This window comes from Pleurodeles waltl, chromosome 8 (assembly GCF_031143425.1).
Source record: "Pleurodeles waltl isolate 20211129_DDA chromosome 8, aPleWal1.hap1.20221129, whole genome shotgun sequence".
Taxonomy (NCBI): domain Eukaryota; kingdom Metazoa; phylum Chordata; class Amphibia; order Caudata; family Salamandridae; genus Pleurodeles; species Pleurodeles waltl.
In genome coordinates this window covers 984,986,914-985,008,416 of record NC_090447.1, presented here as the reverse complement: position 1 = coordinate 985,008,416, position 21,503 = coordinate 984,986,914, and the positions used below count along the sequence as shown (strand labels likewise).

The window sequence follows — 21,503 nt, the reverse complement described above, 5'->3', positions numbered from 1 at the left end:
CACCTTCCTGTTCGCTTTCCAGAACATTGTGCTCATCCACCACATGCCAATCAAGAGCTAATCGTGACAGGCAATCAGCCTGTATGTTTCTCCAACCCGGAATAAATTCATTTTTATAGTTGTATTTTTGAAAACGTGAGGCCAGGTAGCTAATCTTGCAGATCCTTTGCCAGTTCCACCAGGCAACAACATTTTCAAGAGGTTTGTGATCAGTGCGTAGAATGATACCACAACCCCAAATGTACGTGCAAAAGTACTCCACATCCCACGCTGCAGCCAATGCCTCTCGTTCAATGACCGCATAGTGTCTCTCAGTAGCCGTCAAAGTCTGTGAAGCAAAAGCAATTGTCTTTTCAATGGAACCATGCATCTGGGACATAACAGTGCCTATTCCCGTGGCACTGGCATCAATCTTTATGATGGTACTCTTCCTAGTATCGAACGGTGTTAAAATGTCAGCATCACACACGGCCTCTTTGATTTGTTGAAAGGATTTTTGCTGCGCCACACCATACACGAAGCTCACTCCCTTACGTAACAGAACTTTCAGGTTTTCCGTTTTGCTTGCAAAGTTTTTCACAAATTTGGAGTAGTATTCTATTAGACCCAAGAAAGATCTCAGCTGTTCTTTATTCTTAGGAGCAGGTGCAGACCTAATTGCATCCAAAAAGATCTTTCTTTGGCTTGACCCCATGTTCAGATAGGGAGTGACCCAAGTACTCAACTTCCTTCACGAGAAACTGACATTTTTCCTGCTGCAATGTCAAGCTGTTCTCCGAAACTCTGTCCAACAGCGTTTTCAAGGTGACAATATGATTTGCTATGGAATTGCCAAAAACAAGAATATCGTCTTGGAAGAACATAACATTCTCCAGACCCTTGAAAATGTTGCTCATCATTCTTTGAAAAAGGCTCGCAGCCGATGCTAACCCAAAGGGCATCCGGGTAAATTGAAATGTCCCTTCCATAGTAACAAAGGCTGTAAGAGCTTTGGATGCTGGATGAAGTCTTATCTGATGATAAGCATGTTTAAGATCTAACTTAGAGAAGTATTTAGCCCCTTTGCACAACAAAACCAACTCACTAATATTAGGCAAAGGAAAATTGTCTGTCACTATGTTTTGATTTAAACCCCTCAAGTCCACACAAAACCTTAACTTTCCATCCTTTTTTTTTTTAGATAACAATGGGCGACAACCATTCCAAGGCCTCTACTGGATCAATGACCCCACTATCTACATTTCATTTAAAAGTACTTTTACCTCACCCCTGACCGACACTGGCACCTTCCTGACTTTGTGTTGCACAGGAATGGCACCATGCTTCAATTTGATATCATGCACATAACCCTTCAGTACCCCCATTTCCTCTCTAAATACATCCTTTGCTCCACACAAGATATCCTCTAATGAGACATCATCAATAACCATAACTTGACTTGGAGCACACAGATTAATTGTAGTGCAGAGATCAAACTGATGTTGCCAACCTAAAATAGGAGGACCTTACTCAGCTACATATTCTTTGCCCATGGCCCTCCTCCCTTTGAAAACTATCTCTGTAAGTATGTTGCCAACAATATCAATTTGCTTTCCCTGATAACCACCCGGGTTGATATCTTTAGGTAATAATCTAGTCGAAGGCCACTTGAGAAGGAACAAATGTTTAGGGATAATTGTGTATAAGGAACCAGAGTCCACCATTAATTTAACAGGCACGTACTTAATGATGAACTCAGCTTTTGGTCTCTGCATTCTCCTTACACCCACCTGACCGGTGTCAGGCTCAGATACACATAGTACTCTCTCAACATTATCGCTCATGTAAGAGTTTTCTGCCTCGTCAACAACCACAGCTACTTTCGCTTTGACTGCTTCCTTTCCTTTGCAGACCCTGGCAAAGTGTCCCTTACGTTCACATCGCCTACACTCCTTCCCAATGGCAAAGCAATTTTTTGAATCGGAAGAGTGATATTTACTACCACACTTAGAACACATTTTAATTGCCAAACGTACCGACATCCAAGACACCTTTATTGAACTTACCCACTGACATTCTAGCAGTGACAGCAAAATCACCCTCAATAAATGTTACTTCATCTGAATGTTTGACCTCCCTCCTTTCCATCAGTTTCATACATGACTCAGACTCTTAAACCACCTTTGCAATCTCTATGGCATCCTTCAACTTAGGATCCTTTGATGCCCACAATCTTTCCTGCATTTTCCTACTTCTGCATTGTGGAATGAGCTGCCCCCTAATGAATTCTTCTGTCATAGATCCAAATTTGCACTTGATAGACAACTCCCTCAAGTGAGTAACAAATTTGTCTACGGATTCACCTTCCTTTTGCGACTGAGTGTAAAACTTAAATCTCCCCAAGAATACTTTTTCAGTTTTGGCAAACCTTGACTCTAACCTACACCTAGCTTCGACAAACACATCATCTATAGGTTGACCTGATTGATCACACGCTTTGGGTAAGTATTTAAATACTCGATGACCTTCATTGCCCAAAAAACTAAGCAAAATGGCATTTTTCCTATTGGAAGAAAACCCAGACCCATCCAGCGCTTCCAGATAATTATCAAATAGTTCTATCCACTCCTCCCATTCTATTGCTGGACCACCTGGATGCATCAAAAACAGAGGAGGAGAATTGACTGCTGCTGCTGGATTATCCATAATGTCTTAGATGTAGGGATCTCTTTTTTCTGTGCCAGGAAAAGTGTGTCGATCACCACCAAAAGCACAATAAGAGCGGAAAAGTGTGGAGAACTAGGTAGAACAGGTGTGCCTATCACCGTTAAAGGCCAGATTTAAAGTGCACCATTGTACAAATTTCCAATTGTTCAATTGTTCAACATGGGTCCATTAACCTTATCATGCATACGGAATAAAGGGATTCTTCCGAAAGCAAAAAGATGGCCACCACGCAGCGTGATACGTGCCCAGTTGCTTGGCAACGATGCAATCACGGTGTAAATTCACATAAACAAGCATTTCCTAGGGCAGTGTGCGTTCCAGTTGCTCATGACGTCCAGAACGTAAGATGGATAGACGCACTAGCTGGTCTCTGCGGCATCGTAAAATGGCCGCAAAATAGAAAACGTTGTTAGCGCACGTACAGCTTGCCCAGGTTGCTAAGCAACATAACCAGCGCATATGCGAAACAGCACGTGCTTTGGAAATGACGTTGAAGATATGCGCGCAGCGTGCCCATGTTGCTAGGCAACGTTAACGGCGCGTATGCGAGACAGCCTGCGTCTAAAAATAAAATCATTACAAGTCAGTATCCAGGAATACATAAGGTAAAAAGTCTTCTTAATGAAGTATCTGTAAACTCCAACCGCGTGAAGACTGTGGATGCTGTAAGGTACGTGGGTCCTGAGCATCCACGATGAGTCGCAGAAAATCACCTCTGCTTGCTGCCTAACTCGTCGCCAAAATGAAGTAATTGGACGGAATCCAATACAGGAACAGGTAAGTGTTTTTATTAAGCCAGAACCTCAATTGCGGTGCTCTCTCTCCCGAGGTCAGCAGGCTGCTGCCTAGGGAGAGAACACCGTAACCGGCATTCCACAATAACATTCTGATGCAGGCTTGCCTCGAGGCCCACATCACAGAGGACCCGCGAGACGCATTATAACATAATTCCCAAAAGGTCAGAAATGTACTCCAAATTTAGGATGTAACCCATTGCTTAAAACCCTGTTCAGGGTTCTTTTTCATCTGTGTTTTCTCCGTTTGTCACAGATTTCCGATTTTTCTCTTCTTTCTTTTTTTGCCTTCTGTCTTTAGTGCTCGGATCCTGGTAATGCAAAATAAGTCCCAGGCCCCAAATAGTGCTGAAGCCCATCACCAGCATAATTAGGCACTGATATAACCTACAAAAGTAGTTTTTCCACGTTTTTAAATAGCCCTTTGTGCATTTCAACTTTTATCAAATCGAAAACACATGACAACTTACAGCAGAACAAGGTTATCGTATTGTTACCCCTCCCAGCTACTTATGGGGGCAAGCGATGAAGCTCATGTAAAGCACATGTCAACAAAAATGTATAAGCAAAGGGGGGACGTGATTAAAATTCACAATAATTTCTGTTTTTGACTATTTAACTAATTTTTAATATAATGCATAGGAATTCTCTGACACAGGGCTGGATTAGATAAAGATTGTAAGGGGAGCAAATGCAGCGTCGTTGCTGCTTTTTGGCGAAAGCCTGTCAGACAGATTGTTGCAGAAGCAGGGGCGGCTCCTCAATTAGGGTGAAGGAACATCACCCCCCGCGAGCAGCGGCAACTGCAAAACCTTTAAAATAAAACGATAATAAACTGTGTTTATTATTGTTTTCTTGTAAAGTGGCGTGGCCACTGGGGTGACAGCGCATGTGTGTTTGGTCGGCTGTCTCGGGCCGGCCAAACACACACGCGCAGAAGGCTCTCTCCAGCCCTGCAACACACTTGCCGGGCTGGAGAAAGCATGCACAGGCTCCTGGTCTGCCTGGGGGTGCCCTGGCTGTTCGCTCCAAGCCAATCCTGATGCTGCTCTGAGCAGTGTCAGGATTAGCCACAGGGCATGGTGGGAGCCTGTGCCTGCAGTGACGAAGCAGAGGAGACGGAGGAGTGGAGCAGTGCGGCTGCATTCGGGTAAGTTTATAATGATAAACGTTTAAGAAAGCAAACTTGTTGTGCACTGTTTGAACGCATTATTAATTAGAAATAGAACAGACAAATTTTTCCCCAAATTCAGTTTTATATTTTATGATTTAAAAGTGTAGAAAACTGTATTTGTTTGTCGTCACACTGTTAAATACAGAAAACCTATAGTATTTCTTATTTCCTCCATTTCTGGTCTTTGCATAACATGCTTGTTCCGTTTGCAATTATACTCATGCCATTTATGTGAAGAAAATATTTTTTTCTCATTTTTGCAACACTGCAAGTTTACGTAATCCACAAATTCACCCTAGAAATGTTCTTCCTCTCAAGATTAGTTTTAGTTTTACCATTCCTCTCTCTAAATACCCTCACCATCAGCTGGAGGCAGAATAAGCAGGCCTGGTTGTGCTGATGATGGGACTGCAGAGTGTCACTGTAAGAGTAAAACTGATGTGTATGTCCAGCATCCTGGCCATTTCAGAATTATCTTTCTCTGATGTCCTTTCAAACTGTTTCTGTCATCATTGTCTAACCACAGGTAGAGATTCCAAAAAACGATTGCTATTGTAGCTACATGATTTACTGTAAAAAGTGTTTTTTAAACCCTTTCAGCTGAAAAACATGTTGATCTTATTTTGTGTATTTCTCTTTTATTTTGTTTTCTGGCTTGTAACAGCTGGCCGTTGGCGAAGTCTCTTTTCTACACCGGTTTCCTTGGCTTTTCCCTATAGTCCTGTTGCAAGACTCACTCCATATTGTAATGGCTTAAACTCTCCAAGCATCCTAAAAAATCCCACTAAAGCAATACTAACACCAGAAAAAGCAGGTAATGCATAACAATTATTCTTGATAAGCATGCAACTAATTAATCTCTATGTTATCCTGTTCAATGTACCTTTTGAATGTTATGCCTAACGCATTGGAACATTCGGGTGCATGCTAGCTTTTGATTCTGTTGCATGCCACACATAGCTATGGAGTCAAGACGTCTAGAGATGACAGTTTAAGTTCTGACAGTCTCGTATGAATGGGAAGGGGTCATCAATAGGTGCTGGAAAAATGTGAGCAGAGTGGAGAGGGGCACTGGTTTGGAGCACTGTGCTCCTCCCACCCCCTGCTCCAACTCAAGACACTGACAGGGCCAGCCCTCTCGCACTTACCTCCCAAGGACCTCACTGCTCAGTAATCCTCTTCCTCCTGTAACCCCCATCTCCCTGAGAGAACACACAAGCCAAGGTTTGATGACTGCAATGTCGTATTTACTCGGGCAGGTTGGCTCCTGTTCCTTGCCCACCCAATGCGTACTGTCTTAACTATATGGGTCTTCGGCTGAGCAGTGCGCACCCCATCCTACTTTCTGAGTAACATTAACAGGCACTCTTGACACATAAATCGTGCCAAGGTTCTTCAAGATGATGGCCTTCTTGCTGCTTCATTCAATAAATAACAAAGACAGATGTGAGAAAGCAGCCCAATAAATGGAGCATTCATCTTAAATATCATGCAAACAAGAGTGAATATCTTTGTTGTGGTTCCTTCTACCCTTACCTTGTTCTCAATTGAATTGCCTGTTGTATAACTCTTTTGTGATCAAGAACAGTTGGCATAAACCTTCAAAAAGCTTAGAGTACAATTCAAAAAGCTTAGAGTAAAATTGAAAAAGCTAATGCCGCTTAAAAAAGACACAAAAACAATTCCTCAGGCCTACAGAATACAAAATAAGTATTAGGTAATCTACAAAATTATATCAATGTTTTTGCTCTGTCTCAGCTCTTTCCCATAGATTTCCACAATGTGCAAATACTTGAACCAGTACCTATTTATAGTTCATTCACCACCTCAAATATTTTAAACAACAACAAATATAAGCACAGATCTAAAACTACAACACTCTGTGCCTAGAGATTTTTTCTTCTAAAACCACCAATGTTATTTTTAAACATGGAAGAAAAACATGACTAAATTCCACAATTGAAGCATGCCTAGAGAGTCTCACTGCTGACAGCTACGCAAAAATAATCAAAACTAATATCCCAATGACTGACCTCCTCTTCTTCATCACCAACCCAGAATCTTGACATGAGAAATTTCAGTCTCAACCTGCCAAGAACAATCTGTTAGAAATTTGCTCTGGCCACAAACTGGGCACTACCACCTCACTTTGTGGTCTCTAGAAACATAACATTAACACATATAGCAATAGTGCTATCACGGTTCAAGCTATTGACTAGAACCCAGGGCCCCAGTGCTCATAAGTATGTGCCCTGTATGTGTTCCCTGTGTGATGCCTAACTGTCTCACTGAGGCTCTGCTAACCAGAACCTCAGTGTTTATGCTCTCTCTGATTTCCAAATTTGTCGCTAACAGGCTAGTGACTAAATTTACCAATTCACATTGGCATACTGGTACACCCATATAATTCCCTAGTATATGGTACTGAGGTACCCAGGGTATTGGGGTTCCAGGAGATCCCTATGACAATTCTTACACAGTCCTGCCACTGCAGCCTGAGTGAAATAACGTCCACGTTATTCCACAGCCATTTACCACTGCACTTAAGTAACTTATAAGTCACTTATATGTCTAACCTTCACCTGGTGAAGGTTAGGTGCAAAGTTACTTAGTGTGTGGGCACCCTGGCACTAGCCAAGGTGCCCCCACATCGTTCAGGGCAAATTCCTCCGACTTTGTGAGTGAGGGGATACCATTACACACGTGCACTGTACATAGGTCACTACCTATGTACAGCGTCACAATGGTAACTCCGAACATGGCCATGTAACATGTCTAAGATCATGGAATTGTGGACATGGACAACTCCATGATCCCCCGGGTCTCTAGTATAGTACCCGGGTACTACCAAACTGCCTTTCCGGGGTCTCCACTGCATCTGCTGCTGCTGCTGCTGCTGCTGCCAACCCCTCAGACAGGTTTCTTCCCTCCTGGGGTCCAGGCAGCCCTGGCTCAGGAAGGTAGAACAAAGGATTTCCTCTGAGAGAGGGTGTAACACCCTCTCCCTTTGGAAATAGGTGTGAAGGCTGGGGAGGAGTAGCCTCCCCCAGCCTCTGGAAATGCTTTGATGGGCCTCTGCATAAGCCAGTCTACACCGGTTTAGGGATCCCCCAGCCCTGCTCTGGCGCAAAACTGGACAAATGAAAGGGGAGTGACCACTCCCCTGACCTGCACCTCCCAGGGGAGGTTCCCAGAGCTCCTCCAGTGTGCCACAGACATGTGTCCCAGACCTCTGCCATCTTGGAAACACAGGTGTCTGTGGCACACTGGACTGCTCTGAGTGGCCAGTGCCAGCAGGTGACGTCAGAGGCTCCTTCTGATAGGCTGTTACCTCTCTTGGTAGCCAATCCTCCTTCCTAGGTAGCCAAACCTCCTTTTCTGGCTATTTAGGGTCTCTGCTTTGGGGATCTCACCAGATAACGAATGAAAGAGCTCATCAGAGTTCCTCTGCATCTCCCTCTTCACCTTCTACCAAAGGATCGACCGCTGACTGCTCAGGACGGCTGCAAAACCGCAACAAAGTAGCAAGACGACTACTAGCAACCTTGTATCGCTTCATCCTGCCAGCTTTCTCGACTGTTTCCAGGTGGTGCATGCTCTGGGGGTAGCCTGCCTCCTCTCGGCACCAGGAGCTCTGAAGAAATCTCCCGTGGGTCGACGGAATCTTCCCCCTGCAACCGCAGGCACCAAAAGACTGCATCACTGGTCCTCTGGGTCCCCTCTCAGCACAACGAGCGTGGTCCCTGGAACTCAGCAACTCTGTCCAAGTGACTCCCACAGTCCAGTGACTCTTCCGTCCAAGTTTGGTGGAGATAAGTCCTTGCCTTCCCACCCTAGACTGCATTGCTGGGTACCGCGTGATTTGCAGCTGCTCCGGCTCCTGTGCACTCTTCCAGGATTTCCTTCATGCACGGCCAAGCCTGGGTCCCCGACACTCTAACCTGCAGTGCACAACCTTCTGAGTTGTCCTCCGGCCTTGTGGGACTCCCTTTTGTGACTTCGCGTGGACCCCGGTTCACTCTTCTTCCAAGTGCCTGTTCAGGTACTTCTGTGGGTGCTGCCTGCTTCTGTGAGGGCTCCCTGAGTTGCTGGGCACCCCTTCTGTCTCCTCCTCCAAGTGGTGACATCCTGGTCCCCCTGGGCCACAGCAGCACCCAAAAACCTCTACCGCGACCCTTGCAGCTAGCAAGGCTTGTTTGCATTCTTTCTGCATGGGAACACCTCTGCAATCTTTATCGCAACGTGGGACATCTATCCTCCAAAGGGGAAGTTCCTAGTCCTCTTCTTTCTTGCAGAATTCCAAGCTTCTTCCAACGAGTGGCAGCTTTCTTGCACCCTCAGCTGGCATTTCGTGGGCTCCTGCCCACTCTCGACACTGTCGCGACTATTGGACTTGGTCCCCTTGTCTTACAGGTACTCAGGTCTGGAAATCCACTGTTGTTGCATTGCTGGTGTTTGTTCTTCCTGCAGAATCCCCCTATCACGACTTCTGTGCTCTCTGGGGGTTGGAGGTGCACTTTACATCTACCTTTCAGGGTCTTGGAATGGGCTATTTTTCTAACCCTCACTGTTTTCTTACAGTCCCAGTGACCCTCTACAAGCTCACATAGGTTTGGGGTCCATTCGTGGTTCGCATTCCACTTTTGGAGTTTATGGTTTGTGCTGCCCTATGTGCTCCTATTGCAATCTATTATAATTCTACACTGTTTGCATTGCTTTTCTTGCTATTACCTGCATAATTTTGATTTGTGTACATATATCTTGTGTATATAACTTATCCTCATACTGAGGGTACTCACTGAGTTACTTTTGGCATATTGTCATAAAAATAAAGTACCTTTATTTTTAGTACTTCTGTGTATTGTGTTTTCTTATGATATTGTGCATATGACACCAGTGGTATAGTAGGAGCTTTACATGTCTTCTAGTTCAGCCTAAGCTGCTTTGCCATAGCTATCTTCTATCAGTCTAAGCTGCTAGAAACACCTCTTCTACACTAATAAGGGATAACTGGACCTGGCACAAGGTGTAAGTACCTCTGGTACCCACTACAAGCCAGGCCAGCCTCCTACACACACCCAAAACAGTGAGTCCTGTTCCTAGAATTTGACATAATTAACACCTGATCAGCCCTGAGGCACATCCATGAGACCCATGGCCTCCTGATTCTATCTGTGATATGGCTGAACTCACTGAGACATGGCTGATGAGTGCAACCTTTGATGACTTCCTCTCACAAGGCCTGAAAAACCCGATAAAACTGACAGCACACTTGGGGTTAGGATAGCCCTGGCTCAAAATCTCAAAGTCCATATTCTCTTCCTTTCCTATGGTTGTATCATCAATGACACTTCCTCTTTTATTGTGGCAGTGAAGTACACCTACAGGATGTAATCCAGTTTTCCTGAACAGGTTCTTTGAAATTACTTTCTCCCTTCAGATTAGGGCCAAACCAACACAAAATTAGCAGTCATGGGGATTTGAATTTGGAAAATGATAGCCCAGATGCTGATCCTTCCTCAGACCTCCTCAAGAACATGCAAGCCTACTGATTTCATGAAATAGAGCACGGACCAATACACTTAGCAGAGCACACGCTAGACCTCATTTGTTGTATAACCTAGAGACCCACAACATGGAAATCAACCACAAGTATGGTTTGCCCATTCCTTTTGCCTCATTAACTGAACCTACAAATCAACCACCTGACATAGTAACTGCCTTCCCTAATTCACACTAAACACTTAAGAAACATTAGCACTGATGTGTTGTGATTTTATGCAGTGGTCAAAATCATCCAGCCTAATTCAAACAACCCCAGTGCTCTTCACAACTATCAGCCCCTCTGACTGACTAGCAATCATGGCAGTCCCTCTAGCTCCAGTCAGCCTTAGACAGTCCAGGGTGGCATCAAATCCACCAACAAATGGTATTACTGAGTATTCAGAGCTCAAATGTGTTACCTAACCCTTTCATTGAAAATGGTATAAGTCTCAGTCTGAAGAAGACAAAAAAATCATGTGACCCCATCAAGACTACCACAATGCAATCAAGAGAGGCAAAAGGCATACTGTGTCATACACATCTGTGAAACTCCCATCCTTACCAAGATAATCTGTACCATCTTCCTAGAATTCACTAACTTTGAATCTTAAACAGACACATGACATCAATGCTGTGAATACCTTTTTGTTCTCAAACACAAAATTGTCAAAAATGGTCATTCCATCAGCAGTACTCTGGTACTGTTGATAAGACCAAATTCAACCTCCATTCCAGTGAATTTTACTTCACTGCATTCTAACCACTGGAACCTAACACGGTCCTCAATTTGGCCCTCAAAACAAAGTCTTTGAACACACCCTGGACCCATGGTGGGCCTCATGCCTCAAGCAACTCCTCAGTCACTTTGTAATGGACATAATTGACCTGTTCAACAACTCCATTTATATAGAAGTAGTTCCACGCCCTCTGATTTCTGGAAAAAAAATCTGCTGGCTCAAAAGTGTCAGCTCAATTACTTGCCTATTTCTAACCTCCTCTCCATAATTTTGCTGAAGAACAGGAAGGGTTTAAGTGACTTCAAGAATATATTATACCATCTTTTCAAGCAGCCAAAGGAAATGGAGTTGCACTCACTAACATGGGGGAAGAATTCTTCTTGGATAGGTATAGGAAATTGTCTTGAGTCTCTTTGACTTGTCTGCAGCATTTGACGCAGATATACACCCAATAGTCCTGGAGTGGCTCAAACTTTGTACAGTGGTTTCTGCACTAGGTAAAATCATCGTTCACTGGCTGTAGCCAAAAAAATCAAAACTGGATGAGTTGAATTATCTACTCACCCAGTGCCTTCTCCAAGGATCTTTTCTTCTCATGAGTTACCACTAAAATCTTCATTCTTCCCTTGTACGACCTTCCTGAGCAGTACTAGCTGAACCTCTAGATATGCTGACAAAACTCTAATCCACTTCCACCTTGAAAATGGACCAGAAAATACCACTGACAATTGTTTGTTTAGTCCCTGTATTTCATTGAATGAAACAGTGATCTGTAGACAAGCAGAACTAATTAATGGTCAACAATCTGAGCAAGGTGGCCACCATTCACCTAGCCGACAACCATTTGAGAATTACCTTCCAACAGTTAAACTGTACCACACAACTGTTATCACTGTAAGGTTACTAAATAGCAACATGCAGCACTATACAGGCTAAATAAACAAATACCCATTTTTGGCAATGTGCCCTTGAGCTGTTAGGGGAAGCTTCTGGCCCTATGTGGGATACAGTAATAGACTTTTGTATTTTTCTTGTGTAAACATCATTATGCATCTATTGTAGGATTTCAAAAACGCTTGTTTGAAAGACTGAATAATGTGGTTTAAAAAATAAATAAGTGGATGTATCCAATGAACCTATAGGTAAATATAATATGGAGAATACATTTTTTTGCCTTAGCTAATTGGCCAGTAACATTTGATTCCTGAAATCAATGCTTGGGAAGGCAGGATGAAGGAAAGATGGCCACACAGAAGGTATTAGCATGTATATTTATTTTCAAGTTAATCACAAAATGAAGAGGAGGTACCGGTCATCTTGCAGCTGTTCTTCTTGTCCGCTCTTTGTCCCTATATCAGAATCCTCGCACATATCTCTTGTTACAGCATTCCATGACTCGAGATACAGCACAAGAAACTGGCAATGCAGCACATCTCCCTTTCCAAAGAAATACAAAGTTGAACAGTCCTCTCCTTTTAACCCTCAGGGGAGACTTCTAACTTTCTGATAATAGAAATACATACAATAATAAACTTTGCAAAAACACTAAGGGGCATATTTATACTCTGTTTTCGCCGAATGTGCGTCAAACATTGACGCACATTTGTCGCAAAACTTGCCCAATATTTAAACTTTGAAGCCTGAGCCCGCGGACGTCAAAATTCCTCTGTGTGAGTCATTTCTTGGATGTGGGAAACTACCTTGCGTTAATGACATGTAACGAAGACGTTCCCGCCCAAAAAATGACTTTAAGGCCTGTGCGCGTTATTTATACTCCCGTGTCATTTTGACGCACAGGAGAGGGCGGGCCTTAAAAAATGGGGCACAGCCTGATGTGCGCCGTTTTTTAACACCTGGGTCAGTGCAAACGTTAGGGGATCTGTATGCTCTTCCATGGTCTCTGACCATGGAAGGAGTCCAGAGGTGCCCTTCCCTGCCACCAGGGACATCTCCTGCCACCCTCACCCACCCCTGGAGGACACCCAGGATCGGGGGACCCATCCCACATAAGTACAGGTAAGTTGAGGTAAGTATTTTTTTTCATTTTTTTATAGTGGCATAGGGGGGCCTAATTTGCCCCCCCCTACATGCCACTATGCCCAATGGCCATGCGCAATATAAATATAAATATAAAAAAGTATAAAAAGTGTAAATATGGGCCCAAGAACATAAAAATAATAAAATGCCACTAAAAAATAGCTTGCTCTTCAATGATCCGTGACAGTGTCTTTGAACCACTCGAGAGCATGGCAAATCCTTCTCTGTCTTGTTGTCATCGCTTCCCCATCATTTTGGATTCTTTGATCCTCACTGGTCACTCCTCCCTTCAACAAACAATCGGGTATCTTCACCACTTTTTTAATTCCACACATTTCCATTGCTTAACAACCGATTCACCCTCTTAACTTGCGAAGGATCAGAAAATTTTGATAGACCCTTACACTCTTTCTACCCTTTTCTTATGCGTAACCAATCACCTTCCTTGAATTGTTCACAGTTGTTACTTTAAGGTCCTTCACTTTTCTTGCTGTTTATTTCACTGCCTTTCTCCTTTACAACTCCCTTCATCACTAATGCTCTAAATTTCCTTCCCCTCATGACATCAAATAGTGTCACCAGCAAAATACCTTTTTGAGTTGTGCGATATGCCAATTCCAATTTTCCCACTGCCACTCTCCATTGCCCGCTTTGACAAAAAGCTAACTGTATCCCTTCTTTCATGGTTCTGTTCCACCTTGCCACAAGACCATTGCTTTGTGGATAATACACTGACAATCCTATATGTTCTACTCTGTACCTTTTTAGGAAATTATTTATTATGTGAGATGTAAACTGCACTCCATTATCTTTTACTATTATTTATTTATTGGATTTATATAGCGCACAGCTACCCGGAGGTTTCCCGGCGCTTAAGACCATGCAAGACAAAGGCAGGCTCAGGAGAGCAGCTTGGACGGTTACTGGTTAAAGAGCCATGTCTTAAGCTCCTTACGAAATCTAATGAACACCCTTTCATGACGTAAGTTAGAAGGAAGAGAATTCCAGAGAGAGGGAGCTAGGAAAGCAAAAGAGCGTCCCCCCATTTTGGCACGTCTGATTCTGGGCACCTGGAATTTTTGTTGATTAGAAGATCGAAGTGAACGAGAGGGCCGATATTGATGGACCAAGATTTTAAGGTAGTTGGAAGCTAGGCCCGTATTAATTCTATGCATATAGCATAGGGCTTTGAATTTGGTGCGATTCTCAATTCTTAGCCAATGTAGTTCACGAAGTGCACCAGAAGTAGGAGTGATTCTGGGAAGTTGGCAAAGAAGCCTGGCCGCCGAGTTCTGAACAACTTGAAGTTTGTGTAGTGCTTCTTTATTCGCACCCAGATAGAGCACGTTTCCGTAGTCCAGTCTAGAAATAACCAGCGCTTGGACCACGGTTCTTTGGGCAGCCACAGGAAGCATCCAGAGAATTTTACGAAGCCACTTCAGGATAGCGAAGCAGGTATGATCTGAGGAATATCTTCCCTTTCCCACAATGCCTCAAAAAATGTAATCAGATCTTGAGTCATCACTTGATCCACAAACTTGAATTCCGGCTATCTTGAGAAGTAATCTGCAACTACCATTGCATATCTGGGTGTGGAACCTAGGACACTGTACGACCCTGTAATATCTAAACCAATTTTTTTCCAAGTGGCATCAATTTTTTCTACGTCAACGGGAGATATTACCCTAGTTCTTTGCAATTTATCGCACCATGCACACAACAAACACTCTTACCATCCTTTCCACTTCCCTATCTAGCCCTGGCCACCAGTATTCTGCACTCACTCTCCGCTTGGTAGCACTCATGCCACCATGGCTTTCAGAGTTAGGGATACGATGTGTGCTCCTAATGCTTACGGTACCACCAATAACTCCCCTCTTAACAACACTCTGCTTCCACTTTCTCAGAAGTTCTTCCTCTACCCTCCCATCCCTCAGTGGTGTTCTTACCAATTCTTGTAATGTTTCGTCATCTTTGACTGCTTGTAGCCATTCTTCATGACTTATGCGACGCTCTGTAATGTCATGCACACTGGCAATTAAATCTGTATCCTCTTTACCATGATCTTCCCCAGGGTCATCTGTGGGTAGTCTTGAAAAACATTCATCCACCACATTTTGTTTACGGGGCATATATTCTATATTATATGAAAATTCCAACATCCTCAACACCCAGTGTAAAATTCCAGATGATGTCTGATTGGTTCCTCTGTTGGTAAACACATCAACTAAGGGGTGGTGGTCAGTGCAAATCAAAAATTGTGTTCCCCACAAAATAATTCACTCTACACCAACATGCCATAGCTTCTCTCTCTATTGTGGAATACAACCACTCCACATTTCTCAGTGGTCTAGATGCATAAGCTATGGTCACTTCTTTACCCTGCCTTTGTTGTAGAGCACAGCACACAAACCAATTGCATTGGCATTGGTACACAGAATGCATTTGTCACTTGTATCATACAGCTTGAGTACAGGAGCTGATGCAATCTCTTTCTTGATTTAACTTCTCGCTCACATTCCATACACCAATCAAACCTTGCATTCTTTGACATTAACTTATGCATATACCTGGTTTTATCAGAAAATCTGTGAATGAGTTGTGAATACCTTTCTGCTACCCACGGTTCCTCTTGTGATGGGAAAAGGCACCGTCCGATTCCCATTTAACACTAATCTAGCTGACAGGCTTTTATAGTTGTTTTTCAGGGCCCCACAGAAGTTCACCCCAAAATTAAGATGCTTTAAAATAAGACTTTGAAATTCCCAGTTTACTCTATCAAATGCCTTTGTAGCATCTAATGTTACTACTGCCAAAGGTAATTTGTACACTTTTGCTAAATCAATTGCTCCAAACAAGTCATGAGACAACTCATGCATATAACTGCCCTTTAAAAACTCTTCTGATCACCCTAAATCAAATCCCCCATCACCGCACTCAACCTGTTGGCCAAAATGTTAGCGAATAGTTTATAATCATTATTTAACAAGGAGATTGTTCTATACGATTCACAAAATAAGGGATCCTTTCCTGGTTTCAAAATAAGAGTGATCACTGCTTGGCAAGGGACTCTCACCTTTAAGAATATTATTAAAGAGGTTTATTAGGACCGCATTTATTACTTCTTGCATTTTTACATAAAATTCAATTGGTAGACCATCCGGTCCTGCCGCCTTCCCCCTTTTACCTCTGGAAATAACCTGAGCAATCTCTCCCAGTAGAATCTCCTCCTCCAGGGAACTCTTGTCTAAATCATCAAGTTTCTCCATTTGTAAGTCTTCCAGCCCCTGCAAAGTATCTGCCAGTATATTTAGTAGAACTTCAGTATATACAGATTAAAAAAAGATTACCAATGTCTTCTGAACCTCTCAGAACTTCCCCAGTAGTGATACATCTTATCTCTCCTACTTCATTTCTAGCCAAATCTGACTTGACCTTCCAGGCCAACAATTTGCCTGCACTTTCACCATACTCAAAATGTGCCAATTTGCTTGCTTCCCACCTTCCTTTCACTCTAGCTTCTATCACAGCTGCTAAGGAGGCCGTTTAGATATCAATGCAGGCCATGTAGACTCTCCATTCTTCCCATCCTTCAATAGTTTTAACAGTTCTTGTTCTAGATGGGCTATATCATATTCAAGATCCTGTATTTTCTCACTATATTCCCTATTTTTCCCACCAGAGATACTGATCAAAATTCCCCTAATAAAAGCCTTGTAGGAATCCCACACCACATGAAGAGCCGCCAAATTCATATTAAGCTCAAAGAAAGACTTAGGCCCTCATTACGACTGCCGGGCGGCCGCCAATGCAGCTGCACCCTGCCGCGGCTATTTGGAGATCCCCGCTGGGCCGGCGGGGATCTCGGCCGCAACACAGGAGCCGGCTCCAAATGGATCTGGTGGTGTTGCGGCTGTGCGACGGGTGCAGTTGCACCCGTCGCACTTTTCACTGTCTGCATTGCAGACAGTGAAAAGCTGCACGGGCCCTGTTAGGGGGCCCCTGCTACTCCCCATACCGCCACCAGGAAAAGGCTGGCGGTAGGGGGACTCGTAATCCCCTGGGCAGCTAGCAGCGCTGCCCTGGCGGATTACTACCGCCGGGGCCATTGTGGCGGGAAACCGCCAACCCTGGCGGTGCGACCGCGGCGCTTCCGCCGCAGTCGTAATGACCTGCGAAGCACCGCCAGCCTGTTGGCGGTGCTTCCGTCATACCAGCCCTGGCGGTCTTGTACCGCCAGGGTTGTAATGACCCCCTTAGTCTCAATTCCCAATCACTCCACCACCTTAGAATCATTTAAAAGTGATCGGTCCAACGTCCATCTTCTTAAATGGCATTCTGTAGTACACTCCAGTATCAGAATAACTGCTGCATGGTCCGATAGGTGCGCTGCAATATGCTGAATGTCCAAAACAGCCCTTTTCAGTGACCTGCATATTAAAAAATAGTCTATCCTTGAGTGTTGTTTATATTTCCTATTGTGAAATGTAAAACCTCGGTCTCGACCATGAGTTTCCCTCCAAATGTCCACAAGCGCAAATTGTTTCATTATTGCCTTAATATATGCTTGTGACTTTTGGTGCCACAACGATCTACTTCCAGTTGATTTGTCCAATTAATCATTTAACACAGCATTAAAGTCAGCTGACATTATGATTGGATACCGAGTGTCTAACAATTCACCGGATAAATCCTGTAGGGGACCTATATCATCCAAATTAGTGCCATAATAACAGATAACTGTATAGCTATTTTAATTTATTTTAATATCCGCCACTACCCATCTGCCCTTCACATCCGCTCTATGACGCAGTATTGAGACGTTTGACTGACCTTTAATCAGAATCAGGACTCCCCTAGAATGGAGCGTATCCACTGAGCAAACCATATGTTTCACTCACCTCTGAGATTTAAAAATTTCATGGGCCTCTGCCTTTGCGAGATGTGACTCCTGCAACATTATTATCTGAGCTGGAGAGTCCTAAAATACTGAAGAAATATAATCCTTCCTAGGCTTAACCCGAAGACCGTTCGCATTCCAGGAAAGAAGTTGAACCCTATTACCGAGCATTCCTTATATCCTTGTTAACCTTTACGGGATCCTCGAAATTATAAGCTACTAGCCGGGCTTCCTTTTAATGAGGTACACATTTTTTTCCCCATATGTTACTGCCTTATCCCTACCCCTCTTCCCCAAGTGCTCCCCCTTCTAACCCCTTATCCCCATAATCCCCCTGTCCTGGAGAACCCTACCTTTCTTCATAATGGCTACTAGAGCCCTTATGGGCTTCAAGAAATAAAAAAGGAAAAGACGGAAGGAAAGAAGAGAGACATTCTTGCTACTTAAGCAAAACAGAAATAGCGGACAAGTAAGAAAGTGAGGACATCCGAACCCTCATACTATGTGCCCCTAAACTCCTCCAGAAGAGTATCCGCTTCCTCACAGTCTCTTAGGTTATACATTTTATTATTCCTCATATCTCTCAAGGTTGCGGGGAATTTCACCTGAACTGTAGCTCCCATTTTTTTAAAGTCTTCCATCCGTTTTCCCAACTCCCACTGTCTGTTTGAGGTAATACGAGAGATGTCTGATCTAACCTCAAAGGAGCAGTCTTTCGCACTTAAAGTACCCAATTTTTGTGCTCTTGACAAAACCTTTTCTTTAACAGTATAAGTAAGAAAGTTCACGAGAATCCTCCTAGGTTTAACTCTATTTCAAGTTTTCCAAAAAGGGTCTTGATGCACACGCTGTATCGCTACTTAGTACCTCCTCTGTCCCTTCCCAGGCTCCGCTTTGAATCAAAAGACTCATCACAAATGCCTTAATATTTTCACCTACCTTTCCTTCCGTAATCCTCATTAGTTTAATATTATTCCTTCTCACACTATTTTCTAAGGATTCCAGTTTCTCAAAGCTTTCTTTATTCTTGCCTTTTAAATCATCTTTATCCTGCCTACTCTTCACTGTGGCCTCTTTTAATTGTTCCACTTGACTTTCGGTTCTTTGGGCCAATAAATCTAACTTGTTTGCTAAACCTTCACAAACTTCCTGAATCTCCTTCTGATTAGCCTGAGACACCAGAAAGCCTTGCCTAACTTCCTTGGTTAGAGAATGAAGCAGAAATTGTAACGGGCTCGTCTGCAAAGCCTGTACATTAATCTCATCCAAATGCTCCATCGGGTCAGAATTTCAGAGTCCATTCCACCGGAGCTTTCTGAGGGGTTATTTAATTCCTGCACCAATGAATTTGCAGCCTGAACAGAACCCAGATCCTCATTCATTATTCTTAATCCAGGGTCACTAAGACACCCTCTCCTGTAAGCTTAGAACATTGGGGTATTGAAGGAGTTAAAATTATGTCTCTCTGCCCCTCACCTGAGACCTCCATCCGAGCATTCAGTCCTCTACTAAGATGTGGGTCAGTCAGGGGGTTAGCTATGACCCCAGCCAAATATTTTGCTTTAAAGTAGGACCTTAGCAAGGGGGTCACCCTCTGTTGTCGCACGGGGGAGACTGCTTTTTCCTTCTCCCCCGCTTTACTGTCTGACTTGGGGATTTCCTTCACCCTGCAACATTTTTAACTTCTTTGTAGGGCTTTTCCCTCAATCTCTACTGACAAGCAGAGTCACTCTCTTCATTAACAGACTCTCCCTTCTTTCCCTCCACTTGTAAGATAGAGGGGCATCCCCCTACATTTTCCAGTCCAGTAGTACCTGAGGATATATTTTCTCCCCCCCCCCCGAAAAAATATATGTGACTTATCTTTCAAGATGGGCCCCTCTGCTGGACGAACAAAAGAAGGTGTCTCTTCTCCTGTGCTTGCCGCCGCAAAACTCTTTCGTCCACTTCGCAGTGTTTCCTCACTGGTGCTGCCTCTGCCTGGATTGCCCCCAGTCGCCCATCTCAGTGCGACCCTGAACGTCCTAACCCTTGTCACCTCAAGGGCTGCCCTCCTCCAATGGTCGCCACTCCCCCTCGTCACCTCCTCCTCCAGCTCCGGCGTCCCACTGCGGGCAGCCCCTCGCAGCGTGACACGATCTTGAGCTCGGGGCAGCAAACGCAGCAAAAAAAGAGAAGGCCCTTCGGTGCCACTAATGATTCTTGATGCAGCACACGCAGTCATCCGTGAAAATGTGTGTACACACACACACACACCCTCCCCCAAACCTATTTGGACCAGGTAGTGTGGTAATTATTCAGAAATTACCTTTGTGGGACAAAGATAAATGAAAGGAGACACCCACAGGATATAGCAGTAAGTGCTGCAGAATAAATATTTTTCTGTGAAAAGATGTACAAGTGATTGAAGCAGGAACAAGTTTAAAAATGGTGAGCAATGTCAGACTGGCCCATAATGCAACCAGGCAGTGTCTGATGGGCTGGTCTGACAGTCTAGTGTGTGGGTCATTTGTTTGCAGTTTGTGGGCCGGTTTTATGGCCAGGTGGTCTGTTTTTTATTGTTTATTTCTCTGATATTGCCACAAGCATTGCCTGCAGCAAACACCAATCCATGCAATCTCCCACACCTTGCAAAACACCTATAAAGTGTGTATTTACAAGTTCAAAACTGGCCCGATGTGCAAATGTGAGCCACGTTTTTCAGATATCTGGTTTGCTAATGGGGTACTTTTATTTTGGTACCTGGGGCTACTTTTTGTCCCTGTCAGGCCCTGATGGTGAGCACCTAGGTAAGCATGGAAAATTGGAAAGTATTCACATAAAGGTGAGGAAAAGGGCACCCATAAGTTGTAAGTAGTAGTCAATCTTTTACAAACAGTTTCAGCATAGCCTTAACAATGGTTCCTAGGGAAGGCCATCTTTCAGGAAAGCCAATCCTGCCACATCACCTCCTAAACCAGGATACTCTGTATATTGGTGAGAGCAGCTATGAAACAAGCCTGATTCTACCCTAAATCATCTGTTATCCCTGAACACCCATAAAAAACACTGACAGATGTGCATGCCACACATTTTTATCCACACACAAACAGGCTGGTCAAAATAATTAAAAACATTGAGATGTTTTAAAAATTTTGGACCTGATGATTACATGCATTTGTAATGCCATTAATTAAATTGGTGTTTGCATAAACAGTGGCTAGGCTGGTGATTTGTTGATTTATCCAGTAACATTAATCGTGTATATTAATTATTTTCAATTTGAATGAGTCTTTGGTGAACTTTTGTTTTACATAATTCTAATAATCCATTTTCCTTGGCATAATGGGTTGCTCCTGTTTTATATGAATTATTAATATGTGAATAGGCACCAAAATCAAATCTATGTTTAGAATCTTTTTGTGGCACATTCCATAAAATCTTCTGTTTTCGACTAGGTTACCCAAAATGGATATGTCCCACTTTCTTACAATTTATGAGTCAGTAACCAAGGTTTAGGTGTCTGTGCCAACAACTGGAGCACTGTTCTGCACACAAAAAGGACTATCTATTAGGTACTCAACTATAATTCAAAGATATTGCTTGGAGGGATTTAAAAGTACAAGATCTTC

General features: G+C 43.5%; 1 protein-coding gene across 3 annotated transcripts in view; it reads left to right on the top strand.

Moving 5' to 3' along the window:
* The window catches only part of SLAIN1 (SLAIN motif family member 1), a 160,650-nt gene that overhangs the window by 78,077 nt on the left and 61,070 nt on the right, over positions 1-21,503 (top strand). For 2 of the 3 annotated variants that reach the window (XM_069205224.1, XM_069205227.1), the window contains exon 3: positions 5,339-5,488. The exons of the other annotated variant lie outside the window; for it this stretch is intronic. In XM_069205224.1, the coding sequence (XP_069061325.1) occupies positions 5,339-5,488 (150 nt within the window). The remainder of the gene's footprint in view (positions 1-5,338; positions 5,489-21,503) is intronic. 3 annotated transcript variants of the gene reach the window in all.